The sequence below is a fragment of the Centruroides sculpturatus genome, unplaced genomic scaffold, assembly GCF_000671375.1.
Source record: "Centruroides sculpturatus isolate CEXI.00-Female unplaced genomic scaffold, Cexi_2.0 scaffold149, whole genome shotgun sequence".
Classification (NCBI taxonomy): Eukaryota; Metazoa; Arthropoda; class Arachnida; order Scorpiones; family Buthidae; genus Centruroides; species Centruroides sculpturatus.
Genome location: NW_019384406.1, coordinates 339,804 through 366,787, shown reverse-complemented (window position 1 = coordinate 366,787; position 26,984 = coordinate 339,804). Strand labels below are relative to the sequence as shown.

Here is a 26,984-nt window from a genome sequence, read left to right as displayed (position 1 = left end):
TCATCATCATCAATTATAAATAACCCGAAACCATTTCGAGTTTATAACCGAATAAAAATACCGAAAATAATAATTTTATAGCGCAACAAAAAAACAATAATTCTTAAAATTTAATGTAAATTAAATACGTTAAAATGAATAAATTTTAATAATTTATATAAAAGAATTCTAACCGGCTCTTAATTTGCTTAAAAGAAAAATTTGATTAAAAATCTGAATATAAGTTTTTAAATTAATTTATGCGAAAAATGCAAATTTTAAATTAAGATTTTGGTTTGTTTTTTTTAAAGTTTTGAGTGGATTATCTGATGATAAAGTATCAAATTTCTTAGAAATTTCAATTTTTTAAATAATAATAACGTCATTTAAATAAAATTAAAAGTTAATCTGTTGTTTTAATATACAGAAAAGATTATCCAGAGTTTGAATTTTGTTTCCGTAAGTTCTCTTTACGCAATCAGAATTTTAAAAAAGTCGAACGAGGCTGATAAAGATGTTTTTTATGTGACATTATCAAATAGGAAATTTGTACTAGATATAAAATTAGTTGTAAAGGATATATGGATGGATTTATTGACAACTATCTTACATAACGACAAAGAATGCCAATACCCATATACATCCAGCCATTGAGATCAATAAAGGCACTAGCCTTAGCTTCCCCATCGTTGTCTGTCACCCAATGTAGCTTCAAAGTGAATACAGATATGCCTCTAGACAGTTAAGACACTCGTATATCAACAAATGCTATTATAATATCATTCTATCGAAGCTATAAAAGGATACAAAAGAGGGAGATGCGATTTGGCGCTTTTCATCAATTATGATGATATACTTTATAAACATTTTTAAAATCGATTAGAAAGGGTGTAACTCATCTTTCAATAAATGAATGGGAAAGAAACCATTAAAAAAATTTGGTCACGCATATTCAGTAGTCAGTAACTACTAATACTACTATTACTACTATTTTACAGCAGTTTCATTCCCAGGAATATACTACTATCTATCTTAAAAATTGCCACACCCTGGCATAAAAAATTATTTATATATAAATTTCTCTCTATATTTTAAAAAATCTGTTAGAATTGAAAAATGTCGAAGGATAATTATTCGCTTTTTTAATATTGCTCTCAAACAGTTATTACACTAATAAAAAGTGACGGCTTTTTTCCACTTAAACCCACCATTACGTTGATGATAGGTGTAATTATTTTCAGGAATGGACGTCTTCACAGAATTAAAACCGACTTCACGCGTAAAAATCATAAGTTATAAATTCAAAACACTTATTTTTAATTAAAATCACGTCGATTGCAATTTTCAAAAATATTTCTGTGTAAATTTTGATAAAGCAGAGCTCAAAGTACTCACCTCGATTTGTTAAAACAATGTTATCTTCTATCACAGATTTTATAAGCCCACTCATTCGCCCACACTCATTAATATTTACATATGAGAGGAATGTTTATTTTTAATGTATAAATTATTTCTAACTCGTTCTACAAGTCTGAAATATAAAGAATAATTAAGATACAAACTGCACTAATTATGCGAAAAATGATTTTTGTAATAATCGAATTAACAAAAATTGGACACATTTTTAAGTAGCGCCTGTACATTACTCTTTTCCTATTTAAACAATGTATTAAGGTGAAGCTACCTTTTAGGTAACCCTATATAATTATTAAATCATTTAATTAAAACAGGAAGTTATTATTATAAAAAATGAACAACCAATAATTTTTAAGTTAATTTAATTTTATTTTCTTTTATAAATACAAACTATATTATTTTATAAACAGTTTTATTTACAGAACTACAAAATCAGAAATAAAAAGTTAGCATCTGTAATAAATTGTTTGATAGTTTGTTAGTTGCACCAATGACATAAGAAATATTAAATTATACGAACGTTTTAAATTAAGTTTTGAATTGTAATTTTTTACAGTCAAGTAAAAGAACAAAAATTAACAAACTGCAATTTATTAGATCCAAACACAAATTATATGTTAGCATATTTGAGAATTTATGAAACTTTTCATTATGAAAAAATTAATCATTATTACAAACGAGATTTATTTAATAAATAACAAACATTATATTATTTTTCATTTATAAGTGTGCAGATGCCAGGCCTTAACTTTTCTGCACTTCCAATAATCACCCTCAAATCTGTACTGTTGGACTGCTTAAAAATATTTTTCAAGATTGTTGGTGTAGTAGTCATATTTAATTCTCTAAAAATAAAAGTAAAATTATGTACTTAATGATATTTAGAATAATTATAAAATGTAAGAAAGTAAAATATGCAAACATAACTCTAAATAATATTGAATATTGATATATTCTCTTCACAAAATGCCTCACTTACTGCAGATAAAAAGTTTATTATGGAATAAAACATCTAAAATAATTCTTTCTAGTTTCAGAAGGTAGTTTAAAATTACACAATAAAACTACAATAAATATATTAATAAACTTTAACTGGTTAATATAACTTTTATTTTGTGATTAAACTAAAACAGATATTCAATTCCTTAATTTTTAAAATAAATATGAAAGATATAATTAATATTTTTCATGCATATCAGTAAAATTTAATAAATATGTTTGGTTCCAATTAAGAAAAGAAATCGAATGAATTTTCAATATTACTTTTTATAAAAAACTATTATATTCAATATTCCACAAATACATTTAAATACTTATATAATTTGATATCATATATCAATATCTTCATTGATACTTTTATTATACATCTTCATGCCAGAATGATGTTACATAAGCTATTATTTTTATCCCTAAACTCAATCTTGAAATCAACATTTTAAAATAATCTTTCATCTCTATAGGAACTGAAATGATTTTTCAGAATTTTCTATGCATTAATAATATATTGCAGAATATTTTATATTGAAATCATTGATATATTTTAAATAATGTTTATTCTTAATTATTAAATTTATTATACAGTATATAAACCTGCCAAACCAGAAAAAATATTCTATACTGTGCAATTCTAGTTTACACAGGTTTTACTATATATATAAATGTATTATTTAAGATTGCATAACACATTTATATTTTTATAAAATATTTCCAAGAAATGTTTTTTAAGTTTAGTTTTATCAAAGATTTTTAAAGTCAAGTAAAAACTAACTATTATAAATAAATAACAACTGAATCTTGAAGTTTATTATTATTTTGCTGATTCTTTTCCAATACATTTTTTTTTAAATGAAACTCTTTAATAACATTTTTTTTAATGCGTACTAAAATATTTATGTATAGATTTTCAAAGATGCATTAATGTTTCACATATTTATTAAATTTTTTATAATGGTTTTCAACTTAATGTAAAACAAATATTTTCAAATGAAAAAACAGTAAAGAATTTCTTGAAAGTTATTCTAAAATATAATGCATTAACTTCTTACTGAACTGAACATAAAATCTATAAAATGTATGTGAAATTATTATAGTTTATATTTTTGTACAGTTTTTACTTTCCTGGCTGTTATATATAACAGAGGAAAAGTATGGCAATCAGTCAAAAAATGACCCTCAAGAATTTTACATTTTTAGACTTGAGACCTTGAAACATTGAAAAATGCAAAAAAAAAAAAATTTGGGGGTTTTTTCAGTATGTATGGATGTTAGTGTGTGTGTGTGTGTGGGGGGGCACAATTTTCTTCACCTTCTTTGAAGCTTAACTATTGTGCTTTTCGTCGAAAGTTTCTGAAATTTTGCAGGGAGGTTTGTGTATTGGGGGATTGATCCTATAAATTTTGGTGTTTAAAAATCGAGGGGGTGGGCAAATAAATGGGTGTCATAGTACAAGGGTACCCATCTTATAAGTTGTATGCTGCCTTTGCAAATTGTATGCCCGTTCTTGATTTTGTTATGCCTTTTTAATGTTTTGGCATGCATGATCCATAATGGTCTGGAAGAGCGGGGTTGCTCAGACCTTGGCTATAGAAAATTCCTCCCAATTAATATTCAAGAGGTGCGGTACAGTGTGACATCACCCCAGGAAGAATAAAAGTCTGAGGCAGCAGGCCTTGAGGGGGTGGAGATGACACTGTCGTTCCTTGCTAGCTGCAAGCGGGTTGCAAACATATTAGATGCCTGATGTTCCTGACGATGACAAGTATAAACAAATTGGAGTGTAGGGTCTTCTTAGTAAATCGAGCAATTAGTCAGTTTGGCTACACAAGGGGTGGAACAGTTGAAGCATCACCATTTACACCTTAGAGGCTACTTTTGTACAGTGTTTATTTTTGGTTCTACCAAGCATAAGCAGTTGAGGATTAATAATGTGAGAACAGGGTCTGTCAATCCCCACTCTGATGATACCAGAATGTGAACTAGGGGATTGTTCTGGTTTAACCTCTCACTATCAGGATGGTATAAAATAAGATTAAGGATGGTAAGTCAGGGTCCTGACACCACTTAGTCTAAACTTGCAGACTAAGACGTGTGAAAATCAATTCGTTTTCAGAGTGGCTTAGAACAACTTATCTATGACCAGAGCCTACAAAGACTACATTTAAATGATATGTGGGTGACGATGGAGTTAGGCACTATCTTAATCAAACAGACAATTTAGGATATAACTATATGTTTATTAAACTAAGATCTAAAACAAATACATAAAAATGGCTACTAAGAAAAATGTACATAAAAGATAAATAAAAGAATTGATTATACAACAATATCAACTTCTAAATCTTGAATTCAACCTCGAGAGAGAGTTTACAATGTATAAATATATATTACCTGATGTCTACACAATTTGTCATAGAGAGTCAATTGGTTTCTAGAGTCACATACTTGAAGTTTGAGAGATTGATCATTAGTCTGCTGGGTACTTGGTGACTATCCCAAAAAAGAAATAAATGGCTAGAGCCTTGATGATACTTAAGACTAACACTAGAGGCAAGGCTAAAAGCACATCTAAAGTTATATTAATGAAATAAAAACTGTGACATGATAGTAACCTTCAGGCACATGAAAGTATGATTTGGACAATGCATTTTCCTGCCCTTAATTCTGAGAATAACTATGACAATTGCAAGCTTTCCACATAAGCTTTTCACTTCCTCAAATATTTGGTGAAACTGCATCATTACATAGAGTTTATAGTTCCTTCTGTGCAGCAGTCACCATATTTAAAGATGAGTTAAGGTTAGTGTTTATTTTTTTATAAGCAGAAGACCAGCGCTGAACATTTGATTTGAGATAAGCAATGATAGCAAAAACTCCAGTTGTAAAATTGCATTCTTTAGCAGTATTATACCTCATGAGTGTCTGCATATCTCCAGTTTGCAATTATATATATACAGACTCAATACTGGAATCAAAAGTTCAAAGAAACCACTCACAGAATGGTATCTTTCAATTCAGCATGTTGTACAGTTTCTTTTCAAAGTTTCAAAGCATTTACAATAAATTCAGAGTTATTTATTTCTTTACACAAGGTATTTTTTTTGTTTTGAGGGCCTAAAGAAATCATATGTTTTACCAATAGCACCAATGTAGTTTCAAATATCTACAAGTTCAGAAGCCTTGGACACAATAAGTTTCAATGAAAGAGTAACCCAGTGAATGTAAATTGCAAATAGATGAACCCAAGAAACATATGCTTGTATCCCATTGAAGACATCACAACAATGAGACTGCTCAAAATTAAGTCAGATAGTCCTGCCCTGGTTAAATCTGAAGTAGGGACAAAATTCAGAAAATCTTTGCAAAGTGCATTTGTATCAGTATTAACATATCTGGGATATATGGAAACTTGCTCAATGCCAGATATACTCAAAGTTTCATGCACCAGAACAGCAAAAGATTTGCCCTTCTTAACAATGTCAACAACTTGTCTCAGCAGAATACCATTGCAAATTCTAATATGGAATTTTTGATTTTTGGATTGAGATAGAGTACTGATAATCTGGTCCTTCTAAAGTAGCCTGCAGATCAACATTACTTTTTGTTCTACAATAAAGCATTGTATGAAAGTTTCCTTTGTTCTTTTGTGGTTTCCCAGATATAGCTATATTACCAGAATCATGATGACCACAAAGTACCAATTCAGTTGACCACATTATAATATTGCTTCAAGTATAGGAACAAGTTTTCTTCTGTTTTCCAATATTTGTTGCTGTCTCTCCTGGTATATTTGTGCTTGATTCTGTTTTCTATTGACAGTTCAGGTATGTCCATGTTTGTCTAGAATGCTCAACATCAGCAACACAATTCATATAGTATTTTTGAGAAGCACGACAAGTAAATGTTTCTATTGCTTTCTTCCAGTTTGTGAAACCTTCATCATTATAATACAAAGTTCTTGTGAAGTGACACAAGCTCCACTTCTAGCAAATAATACACAATATTTGCATACGCAATAAGCACCATTTCTTTTGCCAAATATATTAATCGAAGAAAACACTTCAACCAATTATGCTAAATATGAAGTATGCAGGTTTTTTCTCTTCAATACTTTGTGCAGATTATATATACTCTGATAAAGGAAAGATAAAACCTACAGACAATATAAAATCTCACCTAAATGCAAAATTTCCAGCAACAAAACACCCAAATTCAGTATTCAAATGTTATTGGCCATTCTTTTATCGGCCTTCTTCAGGAAATGTAAAATGAAAATAACTGTTCTATTTGCATGTTTCATTGCTGGATATTTTGCATTTAGGTGAGATTCTATATACAGTTGACTCCCTATAACATAGGTTCATATAATGCGGATTCGTATGTTGTGGCAAAAAAATTGCAACCGTATTCATATAAATACGCTAAAAGAGACTTGTAAAATGCGGTAAAACGTCATCGCCAACTCGTGTTGCGACAGGATTGGTTGAATCTGGACCAATAGTGGACAAGCAGCCGAACTACTTACATGCTACGAAGAGTTTAGGCAGATAAGTTGAGTTTACTATCGTCTGTATAGTATATAAATTAGGTACTGTAAATCTAATATAATACTGTAATTTTATACCTTTCTTGTGAAAAAAGCATTTCTTATTCAACGGACATAAAAATTATTTCTATTAATGATGTCTCCAAAGTTCAGCGAATTTTTCGCAAAAAAATAACTTATCAGAAAATGTGCCCGCTGTTTGGTGTGCTGCTCCACGATGAAAACAAGTTTAAGCAATGGCGTCGTCGAATGGTGCACACTCGGTAAGTAATCCTACAATTTTTTGTTTATAGCATAGTTTATATGGATTATTCCCAAAAAATTATACATGTTTTGGAAATGTTGAGTCAAATTAGTCTAGAATCAATTAATTTTATGGAAGAAAACCTTTCAAACAGTCGTAGTCTGTAAACTGCACACATGACAGGCTGTGATTGGCTCATGTATTTAAGGATTCCTACAACGTGAAATTCTTATAAAGTGGAACGTATGTACCGCATTATAGGGGGATCGATTGTATATCATTCCAGTTTGCTTGTGCTATTGTGGTTTTTATCTTCAATATCCATACATTATCTAGAATTTCTTTTATTTCAGTAGCAGTTCTTTGAGAGCAGTTTTGGTTTAAAAACAAGCTGATATCATTAGGTCTGAACTCACTATCAGCACTTGATGAAGCTACCAGTATCAAAATATTTATGGACTTGGAATATTTATCAGAAGCACTAACAATTTATTTTTTGCTTTTTTATTAAAAAAAATCAATATGAGAAGTTGTTGTTTGTCTCTTTCCTCGGACATTTTCTGATTGAAAACAATTTTAAACACCAACAGCTTTATCACATCAATTAATTGTCAATAATTCACTATTCATATATATTTCAATTTCATTTGTTGCTTGTGTTTATCATTTAGATTGCTGTCTAAAGCAATCTAAATGATAAACACAAGCAATTTAAGCTAATTCACCGCTAACAAATGAGCATCACTTATACACCTGCCAGTCAAATATTCTAGAATGTTCCTGATACAACTAGAAAGAAACTCCAAGAACTACCTCAATATCTGAACTATGAACTTTCTTCTAGAAAAATCCAAATCACTTAGTATGAGTAAGCAATTGATAACCAAGCACTCATTTTATTATTACAATAAGAAATGAAATGATTGTATTGAATTATTCATTAATAAAACGTAATTTTAGATTTTTTGTCTAAGACAAAGTTTATTAGTTTAAATTTTATCCGAGGATCCAAAACCAACTTCACCCCCATAAGTTTGCCACAGTATCAGTGCATTTGTTTAACTATTGTTCCAGTTTGTTTTCTTCTTAATGTTTTTCTTAATGGTCTATTGCAACATGTATTTCATTTTTGAGTTATAACTGCAATCCTCCTAGTACCAATAGATATAATCTGAACACTATCACTAGGGTGTCTCACACCTGTATATCAGTCCTGTTTTTTAGCCCTTATTTTTTGCAACCAGGACAACTATCAAGTCTGTCACCAAGAGATCGAATCATATTTTTCATCTGGCCACACTTAACCAAATGAATTGTCCTCAAATTAAGGCCACTTTAGGCTTGATCTAGACTAGGCAAATAGTTTGGAATGCTCTCAATAAAGATGTAATAAGAATGTTCCATCCTTATTGAGAGCATTCCAAACTATTGCCGTTTACTGGAAGTGCTCAAAGGCCCTAAGTTTACAGAGAAGCACAAGTTGAATGATTGGAATTTGGCTGAAAATACCAAACATGGAATATTGAATGGCAACAAGTCATCTTCAATTATGAAAAGAAATTCAACTTATACAGGCCAGATGGTTGCCTATACTATTGGCATGATTTAAGAAAAGAACAAGAATCATTCTTCAGTCATGTGTTTGGTAGAGGTTCTGTGATGGTTTGGGGCACATTCAGCTTCAATAGACATACTGAAAACATATTTATCTCTGTCTGGTAAAAGGTTTAATTAAAGGACTATCAGGAAATTTCATACAACAATCTTTTGCCATTTGGGCCAATTACTGATGGTCAAACTTGGGTGTTTCAACAGGGTAATGCCACTATTCATACAACAAAGACCACCAAAACTTGGTTCCAATCAAAGGACTTAACTGTTTTTGACTGGCCAGCATACAGCCTAAACTCAATCTAATTGAGAATCTGTGAGAGCTTCTTGCATGAAAGGTTTACAGTGGTGGACAATAGTTTAAGGCTGTTAATGAACTTAGGTGTCCATCATGGAAACATGGGAGAATATTTGAATGAAACACACCAACACAATACCAATTCCATGAAAAATTATCAACTCGAATACTCATTTCATGAGTATTTGAGTTGATAAGTAAAAATGGTGGCAAAACCAATACTAATTACAAGATTATTGTGTTTTTTATAGAGCATTGGGATTTCCTATCACAATTACAATTTAGATTAATTGATTTTAGAATTAATGTGTCGGTAAATTCTAAGTATTAAAAGCAATCTTTTTTACAAACATCAACATAATAAAAATTATGTTAATGTTTCATCGAGAAACCGTTCAGTCTCAACTGAGTTGGAAAACATTTGTGCATTGTTTGTTTTTTGTATTATATGCACCAGAAGTTAATTCTGTGTCTGTTATGATAAAAATTTTGTATTTTATAAACAAATTTGTTTAAAATAATCACATTTTGAAACTTTATACATATATATTATTTTTTGATAAATCTAGTAGTTGTATGTTATGCAATATTCTAAAAATCATTCCAAATATATACATTAAGAATTGTTTCATACTTGCACAATTTACTTTTAACTACTGTGTCTGTCTGTATATCTGGCAATCTTTGTGATGTGCACGTTCTGTAGGTTATCATTATTGAAACCAGCTACATCAATAAAATATGTTTAAAATTTGAAAATATAATAGTCTTTTAGTGTTAATACACTTCATCTGATTTAAAATGCAAATATAATTTTAATTTGTGAAAGCACTTTTGAGGAAAATAAAAATTCTTCTAGGTAAAAAATAAATATAAAAAGAACATAATTGGTTAGATTTAAAAACATGCATGGATTTAAATTTTAGAATATTTGTACTATCTGAACTGAAATATACAATAAAATGTTATTTATGCTTGTATTTGAATATATTTTTAGATGCTTTTAAATCAATTAATGCAATTTTTGATGGTGATCATACATAAGATGATGGAATAGTTCTTTGAGTAAAAGGGAATTAGCTGTAATTTCTTTACGAGTAGTGTTGAATATTAACTTTATCTTAAATAAGATTATAAATTTATTTTGTAGTACACAATGAAAGCATACATGGCCACATATAAAAGAAGAATTTTTGCATTTCTTTCAAAAGATCGATTCTGGATTTCCCAATCATTTTCCATTCTTAAGTTTGATGATATTAATTAATGAATGAATTATGCTCAAAATGTAAATCATTAATTTTTCTAAACTAAAATAAACTTTAGAAATTGTAGGGCAGAGGATGCCACTGCGTGACCATCGCCCTCTGACCTCACTTTGCTCCTGTACTCTGAGGAGGAGAGAGAGCTTTTCACTTTACGTTAGTTAACCTTTTGGAGTCGACAGCAGTGGTGATCTTGGATTTGTATTATATCTCCACACTATTGTAAACGTCATGTGCCCAATTCAAATAAAGTAAATTATTCGCATGGATCAGTTTCTCAGTTAATCTGTGCCAACGAACAAAGGATACAGAACACGTGGTCAAGGTTAATGCGGATATCACGAACAAGGTAGGACACAATCCAGACCAATTCTGCCTAGCATCGAAACATGCCATGTACAGATTTTAGCCACGCCACTAAAAAATATTCAAAAGAATTGGAATCATATTGGAAATTTTCAGCAGAATCAAAATCAGGAAAAATTTTGGTACTGTCTCAACACTAATTTGAAGTAAACACTACAGGAAGGATGGTAGACTTGTTATAGCTGATGCAATGGGTCAGAAGTAATTCAGCTTTTCAACCCTTTACACTTGATATGAATTTTCTCAGTGTGTAAATAGAATTAAGAGGGGAAGTTTTCTAGAAAATCAAAGATGAGAGTATGAAAGGATATAAAAGTCAGTCTATGAAACTTTCACTATATTGATCTCTGAGCATGCTATGCTTACCATCTTCAGATCAACGGATTCAATCCCATCTTCAGATCAGAAGTTGGAATTGAAAATCCTGGCAAGCATTTAACCCAAATAAATATCCTATTCCTTTAATCTTTCAAGTTTCTTTCTAATGTCTTATTTCTTCACCAGTAATTGATTTTGATGTCAATATTAACAGGAAGATGAAATCTGATATTTTGTTGTCAGGACAAATTGAAATAAATTTATACATTTTGTGGAGAGAAATTAATATGCAGCAAGCACTGCAGCTTCTTCTGTAGAACTATTTTATCCATATAATTAATATAAGATATATTTGATGTAAAAGCATAACACTATTTTAGTTATCACTGCCAGTACTGGACATTGCTCCTGTTTTTTATATATATTATACTTCAAACATTCTAGAGTTCAAACACTAAATTTGAGAGAAATTTGATCTGGAGTTCAAATGATGTTTCTATGTTCAAACTAAATGCACAGTGAAAAAATGCACTCATTGCACAATCATCATTTCTTCTATGCCCAAGTCATTTTTTTTTTCTCTCTCTGTGAAAGCATTTCTTGCATTATACTCCTAAGCTTTCAATGCTTTTTTCACTTTATTTTTAGTATATTTGGTTATATATATGTAACCCTTATCTATTAACCATGGCATCTAAGAAAAGTAGAGAAGCAAAAAAACCTACAAGGTAGGTTGTTATATCAATAATTAAAATTAAAAAACTTATTACAAAGCATTAAAGCAGTACACATGGCAGATCTGGCAGCCATATTTAAGATACTGAAATCAAGAGTGTGCACAATTCTTAAGAATAAAAGTAACAAATATGGCTAAAGGTATGACATTGTTGATTTCCAGGAGATGACATGTTATTGAGGAGATGGAAAATCTCCTCCTAGTGTGGATAAATGAGAAAAAATTGGCTGATCAGCTCCAAGAGGATTAGTTGTGAGAAAGCCAAGCAGCTGCTTAGTGACCTTAAGAAACAGATCACCACCACTCCTTGCTAAAGTTCATTAATTAATTAATTAAATGCAATTTTCATTTTATCATACAGTATTTACATATTTTATTTACTGTTTTAATATTTAAATTTATTATTTAGGGCATTTAACTGTGTTACTTTTACCTTAAATTATGTCTAGTTATTGTTTAAGTTTTTTGAAATAAGTATTGTTTAGAGTCTCAGAATGGATTAATTCACTTTCCATTATTTCTTTCTAATGGGAAAATTTATTCAGACTTTGGCCTTCTGGAATAAATTAAATTTGAAGTATGAGGCACCACTGTGTTTTAATGTAGTGTCTTAGCATATAACAAAAGATCAGTCTATGAATTTTTGAATTAAACTTAATAATTTAGAATATTCTGAGAAAAAAATTAATCTGAAGAATGACTCAAGCTCACAACTTTTGCTTACTGTTCAAATGTATTACTCAAACCTCTTGGTTATAGCCTGAAAAAGTCCAGTGTAAAACAATTAATGTAGAAGTTTGGGTTTGGTTGTTTGATGATTGCTACTTTCAATGAACATAAAAATTTTATATTATTCATTATCATAATCATTAATATAATTATGCAAATGTATATCATAAGGAGCATAATTATAGAAATCTGTAAAATTCAAAAGGTAATATTTATACAAATAAATATTACCTTTTGAATTTATATAAATATTTTATACAATATAATAAAATAAATATTTGTATAAAAGGTATAAAAGGTAATTTTTATTTGTGGCATAGTAAACACTAGTATTGTGTTTTATTCCAAAGACACATGGCAAATTTTCCATCAAATTCCTTTATTAGTTGAGTTGATACGGTACATTGTTTTGTACTCATGTTGGGCTTTGCCCCTCTTCAGTCAACTAAAATACAATATACATATTTTAACTTATGACAGTGGAGAATTTACATAAAACAGTGAGTACATAAACGATATATAGACGTACCTTTTGGTTACACTTTGTATAATTTAAAAACATGTAAAATCTGCTTTAATCTTTTGTAAATAAACTAGTATATATTACAACTTAAAAGGTTAAAATCTTCTCTTTTAGGCATATTTTGATACAACACAACTGTAAAAAATTTTTAATGTTTCTGCCCCCTTTTTACCTTCCACCCCCTTTTTATTTTTTCTTTTGCACTGGTATCTCAAGTGTTGCCACGTATGGCGTTCGCCACCTTGTGGTTTGATTTTTAGCAAAATCTGTCTTGGAAAAATTATTTCTAGGAGAAATTGCTTTTCACAGTAAAAAAATAAATAAATAAATAAAAATTATTTATAATATATTAATCCAGTTTTTGTTTATTTTAAGACTTAAGTTTTTATTTATACTGTCTTTACTTTTCATGATTTCTATGGTTTCTTTGAACTTCCTGTTGTATGTTAATTTTTCTTTATGCAGTATTTCTACGTTATCTTTATCTTTACTACGCCACAAATATAAAACAGGACACAGTTTCAAAAAACAAATCAGGTAATTTTTATTTGTAATGTAATCAAAAAGATTTTACCTTTTATTTAAATGTTCATTTTTAAAATACATTTGACTTAAATAATTATAACATTTAAGTTTTTCTCCACTACTTTTGAAGTTTCTTTCAAATGCTCTTCATACTATTTTTGACAGTATTTCTTTGCTCATTGTGACTGCTATTTTCCATTTCACAGAAAAATCTTTAATGTCTTTTGCTATTTGTTCAATTTTTTTACAACAGACTAAAATCTTTATATTGGTCAGCACAGTGGTACACTTGGTGGATTCATGTCTCTAGGTACAAAATCAACTCTATACTGTTCCAACCAACTTACTGTGGATTTTGTATAGTGTATTGATGCCAAATCTGGACACAACAAAGTATGGCCACTATGATTTCTTAGAAAAGGAAGAAGACTTTTTTAACACTCATTAATATAAATTTCAGCATTAATATTTCCTTTTGTTGCAAATGAAGTTTTCAATCCATTCTAGCAAACTGCTTGCCATATTTGTATTTTTTGAACTGAACTTCCAACACCGATTGATGATTGAGATTCTGGAAGACTATTTTTTCAAATGATGTATAATAAAATGAACCTGAAAGCGTCGAGAAGTTAGTCTTCATTTATTTTTTTGTCATCTAAAACCAAACAAGCATTTTTCTTGCCAATTAAAGAATATAGTTTTCAAATTCTAGTTTTAATTATCTTCATTTGTTTTTCAGTCACTTTAAGTACTTTTAGTTTTTTCATATGAACTCATACTTGCATGCTGCTTAGCCCTTTGAACCACTGATTAGATTCACATTTTTTTGCAACATCTCTTACTGACATATTGTGATTTTTGGAAATGACTTTGATTATCTTCTGGTCAAGTTGTGAATGACAAGCACCATATTTTCCATTGGAACCTGGCTTTTGATTAATGGATAATGTCTTAAAATACTGATTTAACACTCCATCCACCATACTTTGGGAAATCTGTACTTCTTTTGTTATGGAATATCTTTGATTTTCTGACTTTTCCAGCCATTTGTCAACAATTGCTTTTTGACAGCCTATTTCATTCATTGTTCAAAGAAATAGAACAGTTACTTTAATAAAACTGATAACAGAATTCTTATTCTAATCATTTGAAATAGTTGCTATGACAATAAACTGAATTATAAATAATAAACAAAAAAGTTAATGCCTTTTGAATGTTACAGATTTCTATCATTACAGTCCTTATTAGTAGTGCATAAAAGACAATCATATAAGCTAACTCTAAGTCTAAACAAATTACAGTCGACCCCCTATAACACAGGTTCCTATAGTTCGGATTCCTATATGACGGCAAAAAAATTGCAACGGTATCCGTACAAAAATGGTAAAAAAAAACTCCTATAATTCGGTAAAACATCATCGGGCAGCCGAACTACTTTCCGCCATCTAGCGCCATGCTATGGAGAGTTTAGGTGGGTAAATTGAGTTTACTATCATCTGTACAGTATTATATATAAATTAGGTACTGTATATATAATTATATATTAACTTAATTTATTGTAACTTTATTATAATTATATATATACTTTCCGCTGTCCAGCGCCACACTATAGAGAGTTTAGGCGAGTAAGTTGAGTTTACTATCATCTGTACAGTATGTAAATTAGGTACCGTAAGTCTAATACAGCACTAATTTTATACATTTCTTGTGAAAAAACATTTCTTATTCAACGGCCATAAAAATTATTTCTATTAATGATGTCTCCAAAGTTCAATGAATTTTTCGCAGAAAAATAANGCCATCAAAATTATTTATATTAATGATGTTTCCAAAGTTCAACGAAGTTTTCGCAGAAAAATAACTTATAGAAATCGCGGCCGCGGTTTGGTGCGCTGCTCCGCGACGAAAACAAGCGTAAGCAACGGCGTAGTCGAACGGTGCACACTCTGTAAGTAATCCTACAATTTTTTGTTTATAGCATAGTTTATACGGATTATTCCCAAAAAAAATATACGTGTTTTGGAAATGTTGAGTCGAATTAGTCTAGAATCGATTAATTTTATGGAAGAAAACCTTTCAAACAGCCATAGTCCGTAAACTTCACATGTGTCAGGCTGTAATTGGCAAGGTCTCCTAAAACATCAATTTCATAAAAAACCGTCTTATAGGGGGTCGACTGTATAATAGTTTAATATAAAATATTAATATCATTTTAAATTAATTTGTTGAGAAAATTTTATGCATGCATTTAAAGATATTATTGGTTAAAAGTTTCTCTTGTTAACCGGATAAATGTCATGAATTAAAAAATAATTATTAATTACAAATAAAAACTATTGAATAAAAATGATTAAATCTAATATCTTTACTATTAACTTTCAATTTGCTCTTTTTACTGAAACTGAATGCAAAGCACACTTATTCAGTTAGTTTTCTCGATTTAATTGAAAAGTTTGTTCTTACAGCACATAATCAATTTTAATTATATTACACAAGAAAATGGAAAACAAAACTGGAACAAGTTGCAAATATAAAAAATAACATTTTTTTCTTTCCAGCAAAATATTTATTAATGGTAAAAATATTTTCAGCCTGATTTACAGGCCTACAATCAGGTCCACCATCAATTCTAATATAAAAAAATGTTCTATTTTGGAATATCAAATAATTTATCGTGTATCTGCCAAAGTCAAAATAATTCTGTTTTTTAAAAATACACAAACTTTCTGTTCAATCCAATAATCACCTTTACTTATTAATCATGCCATCTAGAAAGTGTGTGGAAGCAATGAAGTCCAACAAGTAACACAAAGGCTATAATATCAACAATTCAGATGAAAAAGGAATTTATTGCAAAGCACAAAAACAGTACACGTGTGGCAGATCTAGTGGCCATGTTTAAGATGAAGAAGTTGACAGTGTGCAACAAATGCAATTTTCATTTCACTATACAGTATTAACATATGCTATTTATTGCTTGTGTTTAATTTATTATTAGGGCATTTAATTGTGTTACTTTTACCTTAAATTATATGTATTTGCCATTTTAAGTTTATTAAAACAGGTAATGTTTAGGGCAGTGGTTCTCAACCTTTATGAGGCCGTGGAACACCATTCATGTAATTTTTATTACACGAAGCATTAGCATCAATACATTCAAAAATTGATAAGCAATTTCATGTTTACAATTCTCAGGAAACAATGAAGAAATAAACTAATAAACTTTAATATATTGAATAAAATAGAAACATTGAATTATCTACAAAAATAGCAATGAGAATAAATTTGATTAAAAACTTTAAAATCTTTTCTTTTGTGAAACACTAGAGGTAGGTTTGCAGAACACATGTGTTCCACAAAACACTGGTTAATTTAAGAACCACTCATTTAGTGTCTGGAAATGGTTTAATTCACTTTTTGTTATTTCTAATGGGAAAAACCTCTTTAGACTTTGAACGATTCAGAGTTCAAATGGCCTCCTGGAGTGAATTAAATTCAAAGTACAAGGCACCACTGTTTATATTCCTGTTTAACGAAGCATATGTCCCTTTAACTTTTCTCTGAATATAACCTCTGTTCTTTTACAGTCTTGTCTGATTTTTGTACGTTTTATTGTTCTTGTACCCACATGTACCATAAGTGTCAATTTTAAGCATCATCTGGAAGAAAAAGCATAAAAATTAGTCAAGTTGTTTGTTTAATAATAGTTAAAGGATGGAAGACAAGAGAGTGCATATACAACATTTAATACTTTTCTACTAAAACACCCAAAAACCTACATGCTGTTTATGGAGCTATGCACTGTACTTACACCAACAGCATCAAATGATTTTCTCATTTCAAGGCTGGTAATTTTTCTCTGGAAGATGAAGAAAACTCTAGTAGCCATCTGTTATTGACAGCAATCAGACAGACACCACATTACAGTACTCAAGAGATGGCTGAAATCATAAATATTAAACAGTACCATATGTAAACATTTGAAATGTCTTGGTTACATCAGTTGCTGTTTGAATATTGCATGACAAACACATCTTATGGACAATGTCTCAGTATATAATTTTCTCTTACATAATGAAAATGAATTATTTTTGAAACAATTTTGGGAGATATATAAAGAATATAAAGAACTTTTGAATTTCTAATTTAATTTTAACCCTTCAAAAAACCTGAAAATTAAAAATTCTCATATTTTCAAGAACAATATTAAAAATAGAAAACAATCTTTTGTTTTTTTCTTCACTACTAGATGTATTAATGGACACAAGACATTTTTACATCATTTTTATTCTGAATCTTCTATAGGCCGATACGCATTTCACGCAAAGGCCCCTCATCCATCGGCATGACATACGGGATTTTCTTTGTGTTGTGTTGATACTTATACATTTCGTTTAAAATTTCGTATTTACAATTAAAATTGTTAAAATATCATTGCAGTTTAAAATATATTTATGATTTNAAGAAACAAACTTTTGAACTTTAACGATACGGAAGCCGTTAATGTGCAGATTACCTAGATACTCTGCAAATTACCTAGGTAATTTGAGAAATTGAACAATTTTCGCAGCTTTAACGGATCACCCTAGTTAATCTGCAGATTAGCTAGGTAATGTACACATTAACGGATTTCGAGCTTTAGCGGTAACATATATATTAATAATTACATCTCTCATTTAAACATAATTGATTTTTTATTAGAGTAAATAATAAAGTTATGTCTGGCCTTCATTTTTGCACCTTGTGTATGGGTAATCACAAAATGACTGCCAGGCTGTCAATAATGATTCACCATCCTTATGATTAATGCAGTTTCCTTTTAATGTTTTAGAAGTCCTTGAAAGAATTTCTTAAATTCTTTGTTGTCTTTGTTAAAGTTCAATTTAATTAATTGTGTTTCTTCAAATTTGGCTTTAAACCCTGGTTCACTGGCATATACAGCAAGTGACGTCACAGGTTTATGTTCTCAATTTTGTATTTATGTTCTTTAATTCTATTGGCAACTGATCTATCCATAGTACCAATAACAATAAGGTGCACATCATTACATTTTTGGTGCCCAACAAGCCATGTGATGCACTGCACATTCACCCAACATGTTCAATAGTGGACATATCAAATGAATGTGCAGGCTGTGAAAAGAGCAGTATCTGCTGTTCTCAGAAAACTGCTTGCACAATCTGCACAATACAAAGCTGGGCATTATCCTGTTGGTATATTGCATCATGACTGCCATGCAAGAAGACCTCTGCCAATACAATGTCTCTGATATATCAGAGTGTAGAGAAATCTCTCAGTTCATAGTAGGCAGGATCACGAATGGTATTCAATTGCACTCCAAACCATGACATCAGATGTTGGACTAGTTTAATGCTGTTAAATGCACACATCCAGGTGTCATTCACCACAAAGTCATCTAACACATATCCATGAGACTCATCAGAAAAAGATCTGTTGCTATTATGCCACTGTCTGTATTTGAGGCTCCACTGTAGTTGGAGATGTCGATGGTTTAGGCCAGTGGTAGCAACAACAATGGGCACCAGCAGACAATCCTCTTTGCAGGAAATGGCATCACACACTGCTAGTGGGCATTCTGAGGCCTATAACAGTGCTCCACTGTTGTGCTAAAACAGCAGGTGTCAGTGCAATCTATGACATCTATATATGATAGAGATGCTTAGCCTCCCTCTCAGTTGGCGTCCTGTTTGGTGTTGTGGTGAGTACAATCTTCAGCTTTCCACTGATACCAAGTGCACAACATTAATGGCAGCTCATCCCATACACTTGGCTATCTGATGATAGAATAACCCAGTTTCTCACATCCCAATAATTCCATGCACTGAAAGTCCACTAATTGTTTTTAATACATTCTCTGTCGACAATGGGGCAAGATGTGGCAAGCCATGTGCAACTTGAAAGTTCACCTGACACTGTTTATAGCTATCCAGTAAGCCAATATTTATATTGCCAAGTGTGGACAATTCAGAGGGCACTTATGTGCAACCAAGTGGTACAACGATCTTTTAGGTGTAATCATTTGCATATCTCAATGTGATTACCCATTCTATAGTTTCATGTTCACAGTCCTGTTCCTTCTGTGTGTTGCAATATCCAGAAACAAAAGTATATTTTTTATTAAAAAATATCAAAAATAAATTTGTGTTTAAGAATTTATAACATACAATCTTGTAAAATACAATTAATATAATATGATCAATAATATATAAATTAAAACATATAAATTATACTTTAACTCTCTTAGTAAAGTACTATGCCACATACAGTTTCATAACCAATTTGTTAAACTGTCAATAAAAATGTTTACATTATAAAATTTTCAATTTTACTGTATTTGCTGCACAAATTAAGTTATATGATAAGTAATTTCATAGTACATATATTTTTCTAAAATTTTCTAATTGACACTCGTTATATATTAACAAAACAGACTGAACTATAGCAATTGTTAGTTTTATTTTTAACAAAAATATTTTTGTACATTTTGGTTTAATATTGGATGCAATCCAAAAAACACTCAAATTAAACGAATTAAAATTTTAATCTATTTGATTCAGATGTTTTTTAGAATGAAGCCATTCCAGAATTTAGAAGTTTTAATTCATTACATATTGAAACTTCTAAATTTGGTTTATAAATTGTTTCTGAATACAGCTAATATTGAACTAGTAAATTCATACATTCCTGCAAAGTACTAATGATTTCTACACTACAGTCTTTTTTAATTTGGAGTTATCATTTCTGGATTTAAATGCTTAATTAATTTATCCATAAGACTTTTGAAAAATAAATATTTCTCAGAATTCAATAAGTTCTATTAAATTATGTTTTTGTATTTAATTGTTTAATAATATAATTTTCATATTATTATACAATTTCATTAGTTTAATTTTACATTTTGTTTTTTATTGTATTTTTGAAAGTTATTTACAGTAAAACCTGTCTATGGCAACCACCCACGGTTCCTTCAAAAAGTGGTCTTTTAGACAGGTGGTCGTTCAATACAAGTGGTCTTGTAATAATGTATTTCCGTACGTATTTTGCGCACTTTTTAGCTTTCTACTAAGCAAAACTCGAGATGAGCAAAAATAAGCGCATTTTTTCAACGATAGGGCTATATTGGTATTGTATTTTATTTTTATCGGATACTGTAACTCGATTTACAGGAGTCGTCGTGATTTTATAAGACAGATTTAATACCAATATTTTAAAGATTAATACAATAGTCGCATTTTCTCGATTATAATGCACATTTTCTTTTTTCCGATTTAACTCAACTTGGTTCCTTTCGTTCGCTCCTCAGTTACGTGTATTACATCATCGATATACAAGCATGTAGTATCTCTACATCATTTTGGTTTTGGTATTCGTTAGTTTAATCTTATTTTAACTTTAAAAATACTGTATTTTTTATTATTTAATATTTTCTTAAGTACAATAAGAAAAATAATTAATAATAAAACGATTTTATTATTATGTCTCATTATATGATTTCATTACATTCCACGATTGTCATTGTGGAATCAAAAAAGGAAGGTTGCTCGTAAAACTGATTTTTGCATTAATGCGTTTATTGTTTTTTGAATATTTTGCGTGCGAAAATTACTTGGATATTATTTTTCTAAAAATATCGTGGAAATAATGTACATTGATACAGAAACTATTTATCGCACATGTACTGTATATGAGGGTCAAAAAAAAAAATAATAATAATAATTAAATTAAATAAGTTTTATCAAACGATGAGATCAACCGATTAATTGTATCGTGTACAATATTTTATACCCCTAAGGAAAATATTGTAGGTGTACGGTAAAATAAATTTTGTTTTTCCATTTAAACTTCGCCACTAATTGCCGTTGTGATAAACCATTTTCACTTTATCTGATAATTTTCACACGATCTTCTGACGACAGCACTTTGCATTTCTTTCATTTTTTGGATATTTTCCAACAAACTGAAATGAATTTCCTTTGTTGCTACACTAATTTATTAACACCTGCATCTAATTTCGAGGGTGGGAGAAGTGCCCAGGATAGGTTCGAACAAGAGTTTAGACTAATTGATTATATTGGGAGGGGGAAACGTTGTCGAGATGAGTTCTAACAATAGTTTAGACCAGATACATTCGCAAAAGTGGTCGCTTATTACAGGTGTTGTATGTTGTTTTGGACCAAAAATCGATGCCTGCGGTTGCGTTACACAGGTGGTCGTTTAATACAGGTAACTTATACGAAGACTCTATGAATAAACTATTCCGTGCCAGAAATTTTTGCCCGTTTTGACAGGTGCCTGTTGAATGCAGGTGGTCGCCTAAGCAGTTTTTACTGTATTTAAACTTTTTAATTAATTTAGTTTATAAACTCCTCGATAAGTTTTAAATTAACAAATGTCTGGCAGACTTTCAGAATTAAATCCAAAAAATAGAAACTTTTTATGTTAATCTAGATTATGAAAAACAAGGAACATTGTTTACCTTATATAATATTAAAATATAGCTTTTTAATTAAAGAAGTTGTCATTTTTTTTAATAGCTAAATGTTTTCATTTTAGAAAGGAATTGAATAATACATAAATTCATAAATTGTTTTATGTAATATACATTATGTATTAATTAATACACATATTAAATGAGATTTTCTAATTTAGGTTCTGTTAATGAAATTGTTTAAACATTAAAAGAATAGACATTTCTTGAAGATCATGTTTCAATATTGTATAGCTGTAAGAAGTTAAACTAAAGTTATATTTACATATAATTTAAATTTTTATTCACTATTATATTTAGACAATATAAATGAGAATTATTTTTCAATTATTTATCTTTCTATACAGAAATTTTAATATAAACATAAATATTTGTATTCTTTAAATCAGATAACAACATTTATATTAAAAAAATAAACTGAAAATAAAATTATTATTATAAAAAAAAAATGGTTTCACAACTTAAATTGATTTAGAATTGGTTTCACAACTTGAAGCAGATTGTCACAGAGAATGTGATAACTGTATTAAAGATTTATATAATTAATGGATATTAACTATACCTGAAATAAAACATGATGTACATTAGTTACATAAATTTCATCCAAAACTAAAAGACATTATTTCAACTGAAAAAAGACATTTCTTGAAATTGAAATTTCATGATTCAATCAAAATTATGTGAAATTTATGCAGCATATTTTAAAAAAATGTTTTTTGAGTTGGATTTCATTAAAGGTTAATTATTATCAACATAAAAAACTTCAAAATATTAAAAAATAAATAAAACCTACCTATATCTATCTGTCATTTTAATAAGTGAAGATGCAGTGAGCCACATATATCGCGAAAAATGTTTGGCATAAATTTCTTGAATAGCTGGTTCTTCATTAAATATCCGACACTGCATACAAATAAATTTAGTTATAAACAAAAATGAATAAAATCATTTTAAATTATGCCTATTATCTATTCATTAAAATTAATTAAACATTATTATTAAACATGAACGTTTCTTGAAATAAAAATCAGTGCTATGGAATTTATATATTGATACAAAACCTTCAACTCATATTCCTCAATTTTTAAACCTCCAATTCCATCTCTGGCTTTTTCATAAAAACTCAATATGGTTTAATAATGATAAATTTACTAAAATGGCAAATAATACCAAAAAAGTATTTCATCACCACCACATGAATCACCAGACTTTAGAATTATAACTTAAATTTCAGTCTAATGGTTTACTGAGCTATATCTTTATGACTTTTTCCTTTATTTCCATATTTAGTGGATTTCAAAATCATAAAAATTTAATATTGATTATAATAATAATATTAAGAACAGAAATTACTCATATAATAATAAAAAAAAGTCACACAATATGAAAGTGTTAAAATAATATTTTATTATGACTTTATATCAAGAGTCAGTAAAAATGTGCAAATTCCAAATCCTTAATAAAAATGAAGATTGTATCAGAGGTATTTTTTTGAAGCTATCTTTTTCCCTTAGAGAGGTTGAGATGAGGATTGGAAACAGATAATAACAGAAGAAAAGTTGCTCTTTCAAATTGGTACTAAGAAGAAAAAATCTGAAGTGATCCATTTGAAAATATTTGTCCTTCAAAGTTGGTTCAAATCAACCATGAAATTTTTTGAAATACAGTAGAACTTCGATTATCCAGATTGTTCAAAATAAACAAAAATTTTACAAATTTGCTGATTTGCACTTGGCGAATTACAATACTGTTTAAGTACGTGATGGAATGCATAACTTTTTTTGTTTCAACGTCTCATCCGGCACAATGGCCATAAACTCTTAAATATATTTTGTGTCGTAATAAAAATATAACTTGACATATGTATTTATAAATAATTTTATTTTCAAATTACATCATTTCTATGACCAAGGGCGGCGTAAGGCATGAGCAACGTGGGCCACCGCCTATGCCTCGCATTTTGAAGGTTTTCACCACCCTTTACTTAAAAGCCGCGTTCGCGGCTTTTAAGTAAAGAGTGGCGAAAAAATTTTACCTGTCATAAAACAATAAATAGTTTGTCAAATTTTTATTCATAAAAATGCAGTTTCAACTGCTTTTTATTTTATAAAATCCGTATTCTTGTGCCACCAGTGGGCCCTTTAAACAATAGGTAGTCTGTTAGCATTGGTCAGTAGTAGTCCAAATTCAATACGAACATTTGTTTCTTGAAAATTTGATTATGATTTAAATACAGTATTTACTTTTAATATTACCGATATGTCATCAAAAAGAAAACGTGTTGTATTATCATTAGAAGACAAAGTATTTGTTTCGATTATCCAAATTTTTCCTTATCCAGACTACCTTCATCCCCAATTAGTCCGGATAATCGAGGTTCTACTGTATTACTTAAGCATATCTCTGCAAATTGGAAAAGTCATGACTTCTACATGAATAATTAACAGACACCAACATAAAATAGACATGTTTGTTTTAGGTATTATAGACTGTTAAAGTATGATTCTAGTTGTACACAATTGATTTTACCACCACTCTAAGGACAATTTACAGAAAAATTATGCTAGGCTAAAAAATGTGAGTAAACCACTGAATTCACAGCAAAAAGTTGTTCTAAGTCACCTACTTTGAAAATGTATGCTTGTTTTAATGATGTACAATAAAAGAATAAATTTAATCATTCATGCAACTTGCACAAGGTCTTGACTATAGTTCTTAAGACTGGCATGGTCTCCAGTCTTGAGAACTACAAAACATTCAGATCTAATATTTTGCAGATCTTACCTCAAGACCCTAAGCTATCTTACTGTAGAATTTGAACAAAATTGGAGGAAGTTAAATTTGGAGGTTTCCACAATAAGCATGGAATGATCATATAATCAAGTAATAATACAATGTTAGTTAACCCTCAATTTACACAATATTTGAATTGCTTGATTTCAGTTTAACAGAAAAAAAGTAGCAAAATTTCATTTTATGCAACAGAGTTTCAGTTTGACAAAGAATTATAAAATATTTTTTAGTAATTTAAAATAAAATATGTATTTTTACTGATAAAATTAATGTTTAGATGGATCAATTGAAGAAAATGCCTTTAGAGTAAAAAATGCATTTTGCTAAAAAAACAGTTTGTTTTTGTTTGAAAAAATTCAGCATTACTCTGAAATGACTATCACAAAAAGACAATTACAGTTATTTCTCATAAGTTATTTTTTTGAACCATTATACTACTCAAATTATAATTATAATTCTTATTTTTGGATGAAAAACAATAAACAAGCATATTAGATTGTACTCCTAACAATTTAAAACTAAAATGTTCATAAGAAGCATTTGTTAAAAAATTTCAGAGTGAAAAAAATGTAAATATTCCTTAAAAGTTCCTAAGATTTCTCATGCATATATAAATTAGCCAGTTTTTTCACAAAAGTCATTACACTGATTAATTTTTAAGACTAATTTAAGACTAATGTTTTAAATTCTACTTTTACTTTTCTTAAAATAAATGGTTTTTTTAATATATCAAATTTAAGTATATTTTAAAAAGAATGACAATCACTCAACTCAATTATTTTTTTATAATAAAATCTAAATTTTAAATGTAATTCTTTATAAAAAAAAAAAAAATTAATTCAAATATTGTAATCATTAGCAAAGAAACTAACCTCCCGCAACATATCTGGAATTAATTTTCCTACTTCAGTAACTGTCTGAAGAGAACTAGAATCGAAAACAAAAAGATAATTTTAAGTAATAATTCATGAAAAATATTTTAATTTAATCAAATAAATGTTAATTAAACTCTAACTTTTTTATATGATAACAATAAAAACAAAAAAATTTTGCTTTTCTAAGTTTTGAAATAAAATATGAAAATATATGTACATTTCAATAAATTATTCTATTGGAAAATAACTTTGAAATCAATTAGAACGAATAAATACTAAATAAAATTGTATAGCTTTTATATTATGTTTTTCATGTTTTTTTGGTTAAATATTAATTCAAATGTAAAAATTGTGTTTAATAGAATTAAAACCATCATTATAGTTGATTCTACTACTATATTCATTTTTACAAAATAAATATAGTAGTATAAAATTCATTAAATTTATCTAACAAGGATAAGCAATTTTTGAAAAATAAGAAAAGAATAAATTATTATAATTATTAGTATTATTGCTAAATCTTGACAGTTAGACGAATATTTAAAATTTTAAATACACTGGTGAGAGAATAAAATTTACTTCAATTAAGCATGCATACAATACAGACAACCTGTGGTTCCAATTTCTTATACCACCTCTTCAGGATCTGCCACTTTTATTGCATCTTATTATAAGTAACTGAGTTAAATTTAGAGTTAATAGCACAGTTTTAAAATCAATTGGATCACTTTGCAATATTTTGCCATGCTTTATACTTGTCACAGAATAAAGACAACTTAACCAGTAAGTGTCTTGATATGGAAAAAGCCTGAACAAAATAGATTGTTCATACACATGACAGAAAGGATTTCTCCTTATAGTGCAGCCTTGTGTACATTGTGGTCAAATCCTTTTGGACACCAAGGAATACATTTTATCAAGTCACTAGTGTAATAATTACTATGCTGATGACATAATACAGGGGTGCACAACCTGCGGCCCACGGGCCACATACGGCCCCCTATCAATGTTTATGCGACCCGCGGACGGTACAGGCCAAATCCCTTCTTTCGAAGTTTCTAAGTTTAGAACTTTTTCCCTTTCACAAAGTCATTAGCACCCAACTGTTTTATGACTTTCCCTGAGGTGAGAAATGGGGGATTGTTCTATAAATAAGTCTATTTTTAGCTAACACTTTCTGCTTTAGATATCGAATATTTTAAAATGATGTTAGAACGTCATTTCCGATGTTATCGGGAAGTTTCTATTTTGGCGG

General features: G+C 29.3%; 1 protein-coding gene across 1 annotated transcript in view; it reads right to left on the bottom strand.

The window, feature by feature from the left end:
• Window positions 1-1,816: 1,816 nt before the first annotated feature.
• The window catches only part of LOC111618860 (guanine nucleotide exchange C9orf72-like), a 27,465-nt gene continuing 2,297 nt past the window's right edge, over window positions 1,817-26,984 (bottom strand). The window contains exons 3-5 of the mRNA XM_023360468.1: window positions 25,727-25,781; window positions 22,855-22,964; window positions 1,817-2,240 (exon numbers count right to left, since the gene is read on the bottom strand). Of these exons, the coding sequence (XP_023216236.1) occupies window positions 2,105-2,240; window positions 22,855-22,964; window positions 25,727-25,781 (301 nt within the window). The 3' untranslated portion in view covers window positions 1,817-2,104. The remainder of the gene's footprint in view (window positions 2,241-22,854; window positions 22,965-25,726; window positions 25,782-26,984) is intronic.